We start from the raw sequence: 14,419 nt of genomic DNA, 5'->3' as shown, positions 1-14,419 counted from the left end.
ACCTTCGAGCTTTGTGAGTAGCAGCTAGCAAACGCTGTGTACTGTTATAATAATACAAGCATACAATGCACTTTCTCCGCGTTCAAAATTTGGAGAGGGTTGGACTACCCTTGGCGAAGAAAGTTTGCAAATATGGTAGTTTGTACGGACATTGTCCGGACTTCCCCCTGTTCTCTTTCCTTGCGAAGCTTATGTCCAGGGTGATGCTGGTGTTGAACCTACGTATGGCTTTGCGATTAGAATGTTGACCCAGCCTTTGAAGTGCCGACCTTGCTTACGGCGCCAGGTTTGTGGGCAACGCAACCTAGCTGTATGTTTACCAGTCGTGCACCATATTTATAATCCAAATGGCCCGGTACGATTAGCATGCTCAGAACCGCGAGGGCCGCCACGCCACCGCCTCGCGGTCGCGCAAGCGGTTCGTCGAGGGCGGCCAGCGGAACCAACACCGGATGTACCAGACGATGAGTATTTCCTGGAAGAAGACGAGGATTATGAATTGGACGAGGAGGAGGACGGAGAATTCGTGGAGCAGTTGGACCCAATGTCCAGAAAACTTATGGGTATTACGGCACCAGACGAGGATGAATTTGAGGAGGATGAAGAATCTGATGATCCGGAAGATGAAGGCGTGCTAGAGGAAGCTGCAGAAGCAGGTGCGGGGCTACTGCACCTTTCGTTGCTGCAGGCGCCGCCTCAACAATCGCGAGCCTTCGTGTATTGCAATGCTCGATTGCCGTTCCACATTTGTACCCCGGTACGCACAAATTTGCATTTGCAGACCGTGACGGGGCAGCGGCAGACGACGTCGGTGAGCCGTCCACATCGTACCCCGAACCGCCAAATCGGGTCTATCGCGCGTCGGACCTCTTTGGCGAGGCAGCAGTGATGGACGCGGCGCTCTGGCTTGCCTCGAGTGAGTTGTGTCCCAGCTTGGGTACTGTCTGTGCCAACGCGCTAGCTGCGCTGACCTGTAAAAGACCTAGTCGTCGGCCCCGCGTGGACGGTCCTCCCTACATGCGAACTGCGCTTGCACGGGCACTTCAGCGGGGTGTATTAGCCTGCGGCTAAGGCGTGTGAGACACCTGAGCGATAAGGCCCTGTATGCCCTACTGGTCTGCGGAAATGCCGTGCGGGGTGGTAGTTTAGAATCGTTTACGCGAGGTTTGCAGCTCCTCCATATTACGCAAAATTCAACGTCAAATGAAGTCGATGTCTGCCTGGGCTGCAGATAGGCCGGCAAGGTGGGTTTGGGCCTGGGCTCTCCTTCAGTACCGTCTGGCCGAACAAAGCTACTCACAAATCCGCGGTCCTGTGCCCCGGCAGGCTATCCTGATGTCTTGGTCACTGGCCTGCAGAGCAACCCGCACTTGGTAAGAGGTATGCGCGTCCTTGGTCCTCTGTCCTACAGCGGATATAGGTGACCTTGCGACCGCAAACAATGAGAGATACCTCCCATTACTTACTTGTCCGTCTTTGGAAAACCAGAGGAAAACCGTAACACAGCTGGAGGTGAACGTGCACCTCTTTTTCCATGATGTACCGCTCTTTACCTACGTAATCACTGAATGGAATAGTCTGCAAGGATGCAGCTCCCTTTCATCAGCATGACATCGCCACAGGTCTGCATTTTGGCAGGCGATGCCAGAGAAGCTCCTGACATCCTGTCCGGGCTTCTTTCCGCTCCCCACTTTCGGCATGCTCAGGTTGTTCCGGGCGACATATTTGTGCTTCACCCTGGACTAATCCCCGATGACGACTTGGACGCGATCTCGGTTGCCGTGGAGCAAGGGGCGACGGTCATTGTCGCCCCCCGGGTCAAGGCGGAAGATCCGGGCTTGGACCCGGCGCCCGACCCCGTGGGGCTCGCGGGGATCCTGCCCGACGAGGTGCCTCTGATTCGGGTGGAGGACTCCCTAGCCATGGGCGCACGGCTAGCAGCGGCGTTCTACGGTATGTGCGCGTGGCATCCCCGGGGCATGGGCGGGCTTTTTGGAGCGGCACTATCCGCGTGTAGGCTGCGAGCTCCTTGCCTGGACCCCTGCGACGTGGCTTTTGCGGTCGTGGGGTTGTGTTTAAGAGCCGGAGCCGGAGCATTAGGTGTCTCGAATGTACGCTGGGGCTGTTAAACTTGAGTTCGGACGAACGCCTTGCAGCCAGCGACAAGGTCGACGCAATTGTAACGGACTTTAGGAAAAGTTGCCATCACCACACCATCACACGGAAACTTTGGTTGCCATGATTATCTTCCGCGGATGCGGCTGTGAGTCATTCTTGCGTTCTACTGCTCTGCGCCTTCCAATGTCGCTTGCCGGCCACCAGATCTCCCTTCAGCGAACATGGTGACCATTGGCGTGATGGGCCTGCTGGGCAAGACGACAACCGCCTGGCTGATCCGGGGGCTGTTGGAGGAGCTGGGCCAGACTGTAGGCCTTGTGTCCACAATCGAACATGCCATCGCCGAGGACCGGTGCGTTTGTGCGCAGTGGGGGTTATGTAAAGCGGACGATCATGTAGCATAGGCGGCACGGGTTGCAGTGGACTGACCTCCTCCGAAGGTGGCTGTACTTCGGCAGGTGAATTTGCACAAATTCCGTCTTGATTCGTGTTGTGTATCCTTCAGTTCCCCGCAACGGGCTCCCAGCCAGGCCTACAAAACCCACAGTGTGTGGGCTTGGTAGTGGTAACTCTGCAGAGGCGCGTGGGTAGGGACTGGTGGAAATGAGCGTGTTGCTGATGCTGAAATGTGTGTCCTGGGCATGCATTCTAAATTGGTCGGAGCGCTTCCGGCGCAGAATTGTGGGCTGGGAGCTGGGAACGGCGTCATGCGGCACCGCAAGGCGCGGACTGCGTGGAGGGTTTTGGTTTGCTTGTGGGCATGCCGGCATACTTACATGGTGACGGCGAACCGCAGGTTGGATGAGGACGGTTACTTGTGGGAGCCCATGGAAGAGGACCCATCGGCGGAGCGGGAGTCATCCGTGCCGTTCAAGCTCATACCCTACGCAGGCAAGCGCCAGAGACACGAGTTTGGTCCTTTTCAGTAGGGGGTTGAGGGATGGTGCTGGGATGGGCGCAGCTATCCCGTGTACAATGCTAGAAAAGGAGCGGTGGATTCCGCTGCGATGTTACGCGCCCAGCAGCCATGGGCTGAGGGAGGAAGTGTGACTTGGCAGAGTTGGCGTGGGGGAGATCATTCGGCTGCGAACACACGGTATAGGAAACTCTGGGGTCACGAATGGAGCTTTGCAGATTCTTACAGTGTGGGTACTGTCCCGAGGAGGATGCGGCCTCGGAATCGGGTACGTCGTGCAGGATGCGGATGCGGTGTGCCCTGCGAAGATGTGCTTGCACGTGTCTTACGAGCTCACGCCTTACCATACGGCAAGTATAGGATGCATACGCCTGCAATTGCCAGCCTCCACCTTGCCGCTGGTAGCCGTGGCGTGTTTGTACCGCATCTCGCAGTGCTAATATCGAGGCTTTGCACCGCAGGGAAATATGAGCAGCACTACAAGCAAACGTTACCCGGGCTAAACTCGCAAAAGCTCCTGGCGGGCATGCGCGACCGGGCAGCTGGAGTAGCGGTCATGGAGATGGGGACGAAGGTATGACATGCGTAAGGCGGGCGTCTGCTGGGGTTTGTGCTTTGTAGCGTCGCACTGGCAGCGCAAACCTGCAAACTACCCCTCCCTGCGTTTCTGCTATACGCGGGCTTGCTTTGTGCCTCTGCGTCTCCTCGCATCCAACACTGCACTCATCAGCATAACACGGGCCACACGGCAACTCCAGCGTTCTCTCTATCATTCACCATACGGCTCCTGCATAAGCACCTCCCCTGTGCGCCCCTTCCATAAAACTACTGCGCCTGCCTTGGCGCGTTCTACAGAGCCTGGCCCTCGGGACGTTTGACTATGTGGACTTGAACGTGGCGGTGGTGACTGGCTTGTCGGTCCACATGGGGGTGCCGGCCAGCGAGCAGCCAGAGGACCGGGCGGACGAGGTCCGAGCGGCGGCAGAGCTGGCCATGATTACCCTGGAACGAAAGCTGACGCAGCCAGAGATGCAGGTGTTGGTGATCAATGCGGACGATCCCGCCACCGAGGAGCTACTGCGGCGGCTGAACAACGCGGTGCCGGTCGTCACGTTTGGCATGTCGAACAGCCGGGCGGACGTGTTTGTGGAGAGCTACAAGAACAACATCTGGGAGACGGAGGTGGGGTCGTGGGGATATGGCAGAGGCACAAGCGGGGTTGTGATCAGTGTACAGAGGGAGATGGGGGACCGGCCGCGCGGGGCGCAATAGGAGTAGGGATGGATGGACGCAGGGGATACTGGGGTAAGAGAAGCCTGGCAGATATGGAAGCTTTCTTTTGCCCAACAACGCAGAATGCTAAGCTAAAAATGCCTGGTATAATACTTAGGGTTTGTATGGAGCGCGGCTTTGTTGCGCGTGAAAGCGAACACGTGTCATTATTACGTCGCTCTGTGACTATCCTCGCATGGAAGCAGCCGCCTGAACCGGGCGCGGACCATTTTCTCCGGCGCTTTCTTGCCTCGCAGCATGATTTCCTGATGCCCCTCATAAGCATTAAGCGTGGCATTATATTGGCCTTTGCACGTGGCGTGGTACGCCTTCGCACGAATTTGTATGGTGCAAAGCGCCAACCTCGTAACTTCCGGAATCCCGTTCCCACAGGTCATCATCCGGACGCCGACTGGCCGGTTGCAAATCATCACCAACTTGCTTGGCCGCCACAATGCGTACAACCTGGTGGCGGCAGTGGCTACTGGTGTCGCGCTTAAGGCACCTCTTCAGTCGATTGTGGCCGGCATTGAGGCGGTGGAGATTCCTGGCAGGTAGGTGTATGGTTGGCGCGGTCTCGGTGTCATACCTTTCCACCTATAGTTCATGCACGTGGACTTGCAGCCTGCTGAAGGGCTTGTAAACCTTTGCTCAACACCTGCTTACAGAGCTGTAAAGTGAGAACTAGAATGTGGGGCAATCCCTTCGGCAAGCTCTTCAGCAGACAGGTCTTCTTCGGCGGAGGCTGCGGGAAATGTTGTTCTTGTGAACGCATGGCCTGTTTATGGTGTAGAAGATCCTTTCGGGAATTAGTTTTGGTTCCTCGCCCATTTTCCTGCCAGCTGCTTTATGCCCCAGCATGGACTTCCCGTTGCCCTTGGTTACGTCAACCCACGCGTTCATGACCCCTTGGCCAGGTCGGAGGTCATTGATGAGGGACAGGAATTTAGCGTGGTGGTCGACGCGGCTCAGAGCCCCGAAACGCTCGCCTCTATGCTGGACGCGCTGCGACGAGGAGGGGCGCGGCAGGTATGGACTTGATGACCATGCAGTAAGACCCTGTCGAGGACGTGGAGGATTGGGAACAGCACCAGTAACCATGTTTTGGTCTTCTAGGTACCAGTGGCACCTGTCGACCGTACCTGTACGTTGCACACCCTCTGAGCAGCAAAATGCACTTAGGCCATGCTTTCCTTGCTCCAGGTTTGCGGGCCACTACCAGGACTCGCATGAAGCACGGCAGTTTTCTTTTTATCGGTCTCGTTAACATGAGCACACGCATGCTCCTGTGCTTACCCGCAGATCTTTACCGTCTTCGGCTGCTCGGGCAATGAAGATCCGTCTATTCGGCCGAAGATGGGCGCTGTGGCCCACGCTAAGTCGGATTACGTCATCGTAACCAACGAGAACCCCCGACTGGAGGACCCTGCCAAGGTGGTGGCGGACATTGTGGCCGGCTTCCCGGATGACATCATCAACCGCTACTCCGCATACGCGTACTTCCCCTTCCAGGACCAGGGCCGCACGCCGCTGTGGTTTGAGCCCTACCTCCAAAAAGCGCAGCGCGACAACAAACGGTACGCTCTCCCTAACGGATGTCCCCAAGGTGTAAACATCCCACGAAGCTATGAATTGGACCAAATGGGGCCGTTTCCCAGCGCACGTGCCATGGTCTGCGTTGCCAGTGATATGGCAGGCTTTTATACTGCCCATTGTCTGTTCAAAGCGACTTTACTGGTGAAAGCGTGAAGCCACCTGCCCCCAGTTTGATGCCAACACTTGTCAATACACGTCTTGGTTTGTACCCCCTCCAGGTACATCATGGAAGACCGCTACAGCGCCATTCGGGCGGCCATTGGTACTGCGGGGCCGGAGGACGTGGTGCTGCTGGCGGGCAAAGGCCACCAAGACTGGGTAGAGCATGCTGACACCGACGGCAATATTCTTCGTGGCTGGCTGGACGACCGAGTGGAGGCACGCAACGCGCTCAGCAAACTCAAATACCTCAAGCAGATCCCCAAATTCAACCGCGATACGCTGCCTTGGGGCTCGCGCATTGAGACCCTTATGGAGACGCTAGCGGTGGATCCAGGGGTGCTGACCCGTCCAGGGCCTGTGGACACCAACCTTGATTGAGGGAGCGGTTCACACGAGCCTGAAGGCGCGGCTGTCCAGGCAAACATGCTAAGCCCAGTTCTTGTCTGTGTATGCTCTGCTGTTTTGCGGCGGCCGTTACAAGGATGTACACAATTGGCAGGCCTCCGCACGGACATGTTAGACAGACAAGGTGCGGTGCGCTCAGGACGTGCACTTGAGAAGCGCACTCGCGCTGCTGCATTGTGTGCAGCATGTTTAGAGGCTCCTCTATAGGTCTTGGAGAGACCGAGCCGGGTAGACAGCTTATAGGTCGGTCTGTTCGTTTGTATGTGCAGCTGCGTGCTTATAACTGCGTTGACGGTACAGTTGGAGCATTGCTGCACGCACCCAACTTCTTAAAGCTCGTGGGTAGTGTGCAAAACGTCCACATGATCGACCTGCAGGCCGGCTTTCTTTGGCTTTTTTGACATTATCCACAACAGCCCGTGCTCTAATCGACCAGCAAAATTACAAGCATCAGGTATTATCCATCTACAACACCAGTATGCCTGACGCAATCAACAAATTGCACGAAGATTGATGTACGACGATTCACTTGCAAAGCGCAAAGTTGGGCTCCTGATCACGTCTACACAGATACAATAGTACCGCAAGGGAGATAAACCTTGCCTTGTGGTTATGGAGATGATTGCACATACCGGCCGCTTATGCGGCTTGTGTGCAGTACTCAGAATCCCCATACAGTCAGTAACCCTACAATAAAGAGGAGGCTGTGCGGTGTTGTACACAACGCACAGTCGCTTGCCGGGCGTGCGATCATAGGAGCTCCCAGAGTTTGTTCACCAGCTCAACTTTATCAATGTCCTGGTCAAAGTCAAACATACGGATGTCACCGGTCTTGGCGTCGGAGACGGTGCCGGAGATGGTGGACTTTCCTGGCCACCACGTCACGCCAGTAATGTGCTTGTACATTGACAGCTCGCTCCTGCAGGGAGAGAGAAGGGCACGATTATGCGAAATCCGGAAATAAGAGTGGAGTTGCGATACGACGATGAGATGTAGGGAGCTGAGTTCACCAGTTTGCATTAGCTCACGATGGACAAGATCGGCTGATATGCGCACGTTTAATTGGTAGGAATGACTGAGCCCTCGTGCATATGGATGCCCGGGTGGTGACGAGGAGGTCCCAAGCGGCCAGAACTGACCGTCTCGCCCATTACTGTCACATGGATCAGGTTACTGCTGGGTTACTGACGGGTGCTACTGAAGCTGCTAATAGCATACAAACACGGCATGCAAATTGACTAAGAAGATGTTCCCATGCCCCCCTTTACAGAAAGAGAAAGATAGCCTGGCTCAGTCAACAAGTGCAACAGTGTTCGTTTGTGCCATGCGCATTACACAGTGCAGTTTAATCGTCACTTGACGGCAGCTACACTTCGCTTTATTCGCTGACTCGCCTCTATCCACGGCCTGTTTGAAACATCTTCAAAGATTATATTAGTTTACTCGATAGTATAGCAGGATGCAGGGCCACACACGGAAGAATGACTGGCAAACCCTCCGCGCCGGGAAGGGAAAATGTCACCACACTGCTTACGAGATTTGTTACTCACATCAGGTTGGCCGCCTCGGAGCTGCTCGCGGCTGCTAGCTCACGCGCAGAAGCCATAGCGGCCCGCATCCGGACGTCGATCTCTTCGCACTGCTGTTCTGCAGTCGTGCGTTGTTAAGAGTCCATGCAACGGTTAGGTGGTTAGTCCTTTATGTGTAACATCCAGTCTGTATCGCGAAGGAGCGCCATTATCACTTATCTGGCCTCCATGTCCATATCGTCTATCATGCGCTTAGCACTGTCGATTTGACGCTCCAGAGCCGCTACGCGTTGCAAATGAAACCCCTCCCTGTGCGGATAAGTTGCCGCCTCCTCAAGCTCGCGAGCTTGCCTGGATAGGTCTATTCCAGCACAGAACGATGTCAGCCCGTGCGGTGATATATGAAGGAACGCAAGCGGCGACAAGGCAACAGTACCTTTTATGGTCTGCTGCACGTCCGCCTCTTTCATCGAGCACTTATGCATGGCATCCCGTATATCCTGCTCTACACCAGCCACGTCGTCTATATCGTTGCGTTTGGTGTATTCCTGATACAGGACCTTCATGCTATGGACGTCGTCCACGAAAGCCTCACGAGCCATGTCACAGATAGGTTAATACTTGTTAAGATGCACTGTGGCCGAGTGAGCAAGATATTAGCTCGTGCTAAACCCGATGCAGCTTGACAGCTTGACAAATACCGCAAAGGGCTTACGCCAGGGAAAGCTTCAAAATCTGTGCACGTATGTAAATAAGATAACTTAATCCAAACAGTACAAGGTTCTAGCCATAGCAGGGTAGAACGATTACATGACAACGACTTCAGTTGTAGCCTTCTGCTGCTGGATCCAAATCGCTTACAATGGCAAGTTGGCAGTATCTGACCAACTTGGCAACATGGCAAGTAGCTGAGGAACAGTTGAACATATTGCAAATGGATCAGGTGAATTTTGAGAAGCAATACTTAACGTACCAGGTCCTGCCAACTGCTTGGTTACGGCTGAAGGAGAGATGGTTACGGGAACGGCCTTAGAATTGCTCAACGCTTGGTTCGGCAGTTTTGATGAGCTATGAGCGCATGCCGCTTGGGTTTTCAGGTACCCGTCCCCATTACGCCAGGGAGTCAAGACGTAGCTGTTCCTTCAGTCCCAGCTCCTATGGCACGTTTGGGGAGAGAGGTTTTTGCGGACTGCGGAGGCCAATGCCCGGCCTTTTCGCTATGAGGTCGTGGTTTGCTTGTTTCGCCAGCACACACTGGCGGCACACACACAAAGAAAGCTCCTACCCTCTTCTCCGCTTTTGACGGAAGTTGCTATGCAAACCGCTTGGCATGAAGTTGAATATCAATGTGGGGCGTCGTGAGGTTCTGTGCTTTCATCCTTAAATGGCGGTTTACTAGGCCATGCTGCGCGAGGTGGCCTATTGTTCACACCCTTTCGCTCGTTTGAGGGTGGGTCGGTCTTTGACATAGCGCTACCCGGGAAGGTGAGGGCCAGGATGATAATAATGGGCCGGTTACACCCTTTGAGCTTAATACAGAAAAGTACGGAAGAGTTCCTCACCTCGGGTCGTCGGTATGCTTTAGCTACTCGTCAAACTGAAACGGAATTGGCAAATACAGAAGTACGGAAGGTCGTACGCCAACCACCAGATATCACGCCAGTACAAGCCTATCAGAGTGCTCGTTGCTGTACTTCTGCAGCCCCAAACGAGAACGGGAGCAAGCAGAAGGTTGAATGCCCAAGGAGGGAGGACGCACCTAACCATATGAGTTAAACTGGCATCGGACGAACGTTTAAGCCAAGAATCGCCAAGAAGGGGACGACAGAGACGGCATCGGCCAGTGTCGCCGAGCTTCAGTCCGCTAAGTGCGGCATGAATGCATGTTTGGCCGCTGCCTTCAGCAGTGGCGTGCGGCAGCGTGCCTAGGAAACCCGCTGTGGCGGCCCGCTGAACTGGAGACGGTATTATTAGAGGGACTGTTCTCGTGGTCATTTACAAACCTCTGAAGTTTGTCGATGAGGCGTGTGCATGGCTGAGCACAATGACGCTGTGCATGTCTGGATTAAAGGGTGGTAGCAGTGTGTGTTAGGGTGGTGATGTCCAGTGATACCCAGTCATCATCCCGCACACTTCACACTGCGGTGAATCCGCTGTGTGGGACAGGGGGGGGCATATCTTCACCCGTGGCAGCTACCCGGCGAAACCCTGCCTTCCCCGGTATTTCGGGGCACCCTCATCCAGTCACCCTAGTCAACTTCTCAGTAGATCGCTCAGGTTCCGCACCCACTACCGGCATCCAACGGAATCTGCCGGATCGACGGCGGCCTGACTCCATTCCTGGTCAGCTCGCAACAGCTGTCCCTGGATGGGGGCCTTATGACATGCTTTCTGTTCACAACATTGGGAACCTGGCAGCCTGGGATTCTGAGAGCATGTGTGCCTGGGAGGCTGGGATTCTGAGAGCCTGGGAACCCAGTCTTCAACGCAACTCTGGTATGGCTTGGTTGGCCTGTCCGCCATTCGCTGTGTTGCACAGACAGGCTGGCAGGCGGAATGCCGTACAAGGGCGTAAAACCTGGTGCGGGGCGTGGTGCCGTGTTGGGTCGTGGGGACGTGTGCATGCTGTGCGCCAGCTCGGATGACATACAATGGCCTCTTTCCACCGCCAAATGATTATTAGAGGATTCATTGTGAGCCGACAAAGGGATGGAACGACGTGTTGAACGTGACGGTCAGTCTTTGCTGATTCAGAATCCCTTTCACTAATGCCCAGTGCTTGTGGCCATTACAACGACCTTACTGCATGATTCAATTGTTCCGGTGCGCTGGTGTAATGTTTTGAGGTTGGTTGACCAGTGCGTGTGAGACCGTGTTGTTATTTATGGCGGCTTGCATAACAAATTGCGGGATGCGAGGCGAAGTGCACTCTTGCGTATTTCTGAAGGCAAGGAACACGCAAAATTTCTATTATGATATTCTATATACGCGAATACGTACGTGCGCATACTCAGTTTGTAGAGCGGATCTCACAATGGGAGAAGTATTGAACCGTTACTACTACAGCAAACAAGTGCGCGAACGTGTTTGCCACCTCTATTTCGACGAGAATGACACGCAAGCGCAAATAGCTGAAGCTTTCGGGCACAGACCTTGCGAGAGGACTGTGCATGCTATCATACAGTCCTACGTGGCGAATGGCGATGTCCTGCTGCTTAGAGGACAAACAGGAACACGCAAACCACGCAAGAGGACTCTCGCCAATTGTGGAGTTTAATGGCAAATTCCCCTGTGGTTGCGGGTTCTGAGCCTGCCCTTGGATTTGCTTTTGGCTGTCTAGGTGACTTGCGTTGTCTGGTCTGGGTGGGAGTCTTGTTTGCCCTCATCGTACCAGGTGCAGTGCACGGCCTGCTGGCCCGCTGGCTGTACTCTTTGTGAGTCTGGAGCCCACTGTATAGCTTTCAAAGCTATCTTCGCCCAAAATATATCTGAAATCATTTCCTTGGTCTATTGAGAGAGAATTACTCGAGCTATTGCGAGGTCCCCGTGCACGTGAGAGTCATCAATGTCCGAACCCTCACCTGATGATGCATCCTCCTCACCCACGGCATTCACATCACCATGTATACGATTAGTATAGAAATACTCTTCTACGGGACCTTCGTCTTGATCAGGCTGCATGTGGAGCAAGGGCACATGTTCTTTGGTGGCGGCGTTTTCCGCAGTTTCTTTCTGTGCCTTCGCTACTATTTCTGTCTTCTTAAGGGCAGGTTTTGTTTTCGATGGCTTCTGGGCTCCGGGCAAGTAGTTGTTGATACCGCTATACATGACAGCACAACTACCGCCCAGTATACTTGAATAACATTTCTTTATACTGGAGGACAGCACCGGGGTACGGATTACAGAGAAGGAACGGTTCGGGGAGTACTTTTGAACCATCGTTCATCATTACACCTAATAAGCTTGCAGCTTTTACAGCATCAGAACGTTTTGGAGCTGCTGAAAAAGTACCAAACAAAAATGCAAATTGTTGCGATTTTGACGGGGAGGGTTTGCGTTCCCCGTGTGAGGCCTTGCGCCGTTCCTTTTGGGGTCCCCTTTCCATGACTCTCACGTGCACGGGGACCTCGCCATAGCTCAATTAAAATAGCTTTCAGCCGCAATTTAAAGCGGGGCGATATATGAAAGTTAATATGTTAGGAAGCCAACTTCGCCCACAAATTTATCTGAATTACCGTAGTGCTACTTATAGTTCGTGCTACAATAATTCGGGAGGCACCACGAATATGTAGCACGTACAAATTCTAAGGTATCCCAAGGGACCGCAGCCCCGGAATATCGTACCCTCCGAAGCCGGTCGATCAAACTTCGCAAAAACTAGGATTTCAAGGCGTAAATCAGCTCTTACATAAAATATAGTCATAAACGTAGGACATGAACAACGCTGGAAAACGTGCAAGACAGGCAACCCTGCTTCAATGTGCGGGATGAAACCGCTAGCACCAAACGCTCCGGTGAGCGACCGAGCTGGATTTGTACCAGTTAGGCTTGATGATGCTGTTTTCGAGGCCCAGCGTGAGCGAATGTAGCACGAGGAGGTTGCTAGGCGCGAGCGCAATGCGGTCAATGCTACGGCAGCCGGCGAGGCGAGGCTTGCGCTCACGCCGCAGCCTGGCATTCGACCTGTTGGACGTCCTCTTCAACAAATCCCAAACACTGTATTGGCCCGGCCGGTTGGTTATTAGGTCGTTGCCACTGGTACTGAGCTGTACGATCGGTCCAGAATTTGCTAGGGCGTTTCCAACGTGCGAAAATGGTGAGAGACCATGAGCCTAAGGGTTCCCGGTGGAGGTAGACTGACTGGAAGCTGCAGTTTGAAAAGCCCCGAAACCTTGGAAGGGGCCCCGAAATTTGTATCATGCCCGCAAAATCTGGTCCGGCCTTCCCCGAAATTCAAAGAGCACGTACAAATTTCAGAAAGTTTTTTGACCCCTCCCCGAACAAAGCGATCACGAACTATAAGTAGCACTACGGTACTTGGTCGGGAGAGTGTACTATTTTGGCAATACGGCAAGTTCTGTGACATTTTCAATCCCTAAAATTCAGCTATATACACTGCAAAATATGTGCTATAAACTTGTGAGCTGCTCACAAGCAATTCAAGAATGTGGCTTCCCGCCGCCAGACATAGCTAGGGAACTCAACACCGTATCGCAATGTACGTCACAGGTGTCCAAAGCTCTTCAACCAAGAGGTCTGACCGAAATAAGGACTAATTCACAACAACACCTATGAGAAAGCGATTTTGGCGAGAACTTTGGAACTTTGGTATTTTTGGAAATGCCAATGGAAAGACCCTTCACTTACCTGATTATTCTTCCTGTTGCACATAATATGCAGACAATATGTGCGGTACCTCAAGGTTCACAACGACTTCTACATGCAGCCGTTGGCAGACATGCTACTGCAGCGATTGTAGCTTCCCAGACCGACGACCTTGCGCGTCCTAGTTAAGCTTAAGCCTAATTAAGGAACTTTTTTGTAAATGATCTGCATGAGTCTCATGAATTACATCGCACGGACCTCATAGACGTTTAATCTAATCTCTCCAAGCAGCAAGCGCAATTGGTGATCCATCGATAGCTAGCATTCGATTGCTGCCGTTGCTCCTAACTGTCGTTTTTATAAGACTGTTTGCACACGGCATCTCGAATATCAGCAGCCACTGGCCACGCGCTTACATCATCTTCTGTATTGCTCTGCTTTCAGCAAATTAAACGAGGCATTCCTTTAGCGAAGTTACTTATGCAAGACAGTAGCACTCCCGCATGTTGCATAGCACAGTAAAATTTTCGATCACCTATGGGCGTGGCCTATAATAATAGGTAGGGGCGGTCCCTACCTATTATACGAGAGCGTCACCTAAAACTCTTTTACTGACGCCATCCGCTAATGATTGTAGTAGGGCCCCAGCATCGGTTTCTGCGACCAGCGATGAACTCTGCGCGCTGCACCCCACCGCCCACCGCCCTCTTGCGTTGCCCCCACACATGCCCCGGCTGTCACAGCGCATCCGTGTATTATCCGAGATCTGCAACGCGCCCGCTAAAATCCTGTCCTCTCCGAGAGAGATAATGGTACACGCATAATTTTACCGACGTAATAAAAATAATTTTACCGTGCTCAATAGTCCAGAGACGTCTTACAAACTTCCAATGAAACTGTAGACGTAACTTGAACTTAACAAGTGAATGTCGATTAGAAGGGTGACGTCAAGAGACCGTAGAAATAAGCGGCGCTGTAGTGGCGAATGGCGACGGGGTGGTGGGCGGCTAGGATTGACTTCAGACAACGAGGGCACATAAAGTCCAATTAAATCGAACCTAAAAAAATGTGGAACCAAAAATCTCCCTCCCCTACC

General features: G+C 53.3%; 2 protein-coding genes across 2 annotated transcripts; one reads left to right on the top strand and one right to left on the bottom strand.

The window, feature by feature from the left end:
* Nucleotides 1-559: 559 nt before the first annotated feature.
* VOLCADRAFT_119843 (uncharacterized protein) lies at nucleotides 560-6,442 on the top strand (the record flags this gene model as incomplete). The annotated part of the gene is made up of 13 exons (XM_002958070.1): nucleotides 560-656; nucleotides 782-916; nucleotides 1,327-1,373; nucleotides 1,707-1,953; nucleotides 2,323-2,470; nucleotides 2,915-3,043; nucleotides 3,440-3,608; nucleotides 3,890-4,216; nucleotides 4,700-4,860; nucleotides 5,224-5,335; nucleotides 5,609-5,740; nucleotides 5,819-5,883; nucleotides 6,121-6,442. The coding sequence occupies 13 exons, from the start codon at nucleotides 560-562 to the stop codon at nucleotides 6,440-6,442; spliced, it is 2,091 nt and encodes a 696-aa protein (XP_002958116.1).
* Nucleotides 6,443-6,898: 456 nt separating this feature from the next.
* On the bottom strand, nucleotides 6,899-8,736 carry VOLCADRAFT_107959 (uncharacterized protein). Its single transcript, XM_002958041.1, has 4 exons — nucleotides 8,435-8,736; nucleotides 8,218-8,359; nucleotides 8,020-8,124; nucleotides 6,899-7,388 (listed from the first exon to the last, which is right to left on the bottom strand). The coding sequence occupies exons 1-4, from the start codon at nucleotides 8,598-8,600 to the stop codon at nucleotides 7,220-7,222; spliced, it is 582 nt and encodes a 193-aa protein (XP_002958087.1). The 5' UTR covers nucleotides 8,601-8,736; the 3' UTR covers nucleotides 6,899-7,219.
* Nucleotides 8,737-14,419: the final 5,683 nt, after the last annotated feature.

Source organism: Volvox carteri (assembly GCF_000143455.1).
Source record: "Volvox carteri f. nagariensis unplaced genomic scaffold VOLCAscaffold_85, whole genome shotgun sequence".
Lineage (NCBI taxonomy): Eukaryota > Viridiplantae > Chlorophyta > Chlorophyceae > Chlamydomonadales > Volvocaceae > Volvox > Volvox carteri.
Note: the sequence above shows the minus strand (reverse complement) of the source record. Positions and strands in the feature narration are given on the sequence as shown.

Coding starts and splice junctions, on each gene's coding strand:
- VOLCADRAFT_107959 (XM_002958041.1), bottom strand. CDS start 8,600: ATGGCTCGTGAGGCTTTCGTGGACGACGTCCATAGCATGAAGGTCCTG. Junction 8,360..8,434: donor CGTGCAGCAGACCATAAAAG/GTACTGTTGCCT, acceptor GTGCTGGAATAG/ACCTATCCAGGCAAGCTCGC. Junction 8,125..8,217: donor GATATGGACATGGAGGCCAG/ATAAGTGATAAT, acceptor TTAACAACGCAC/GACTGCAGAACAGCAGTGCG.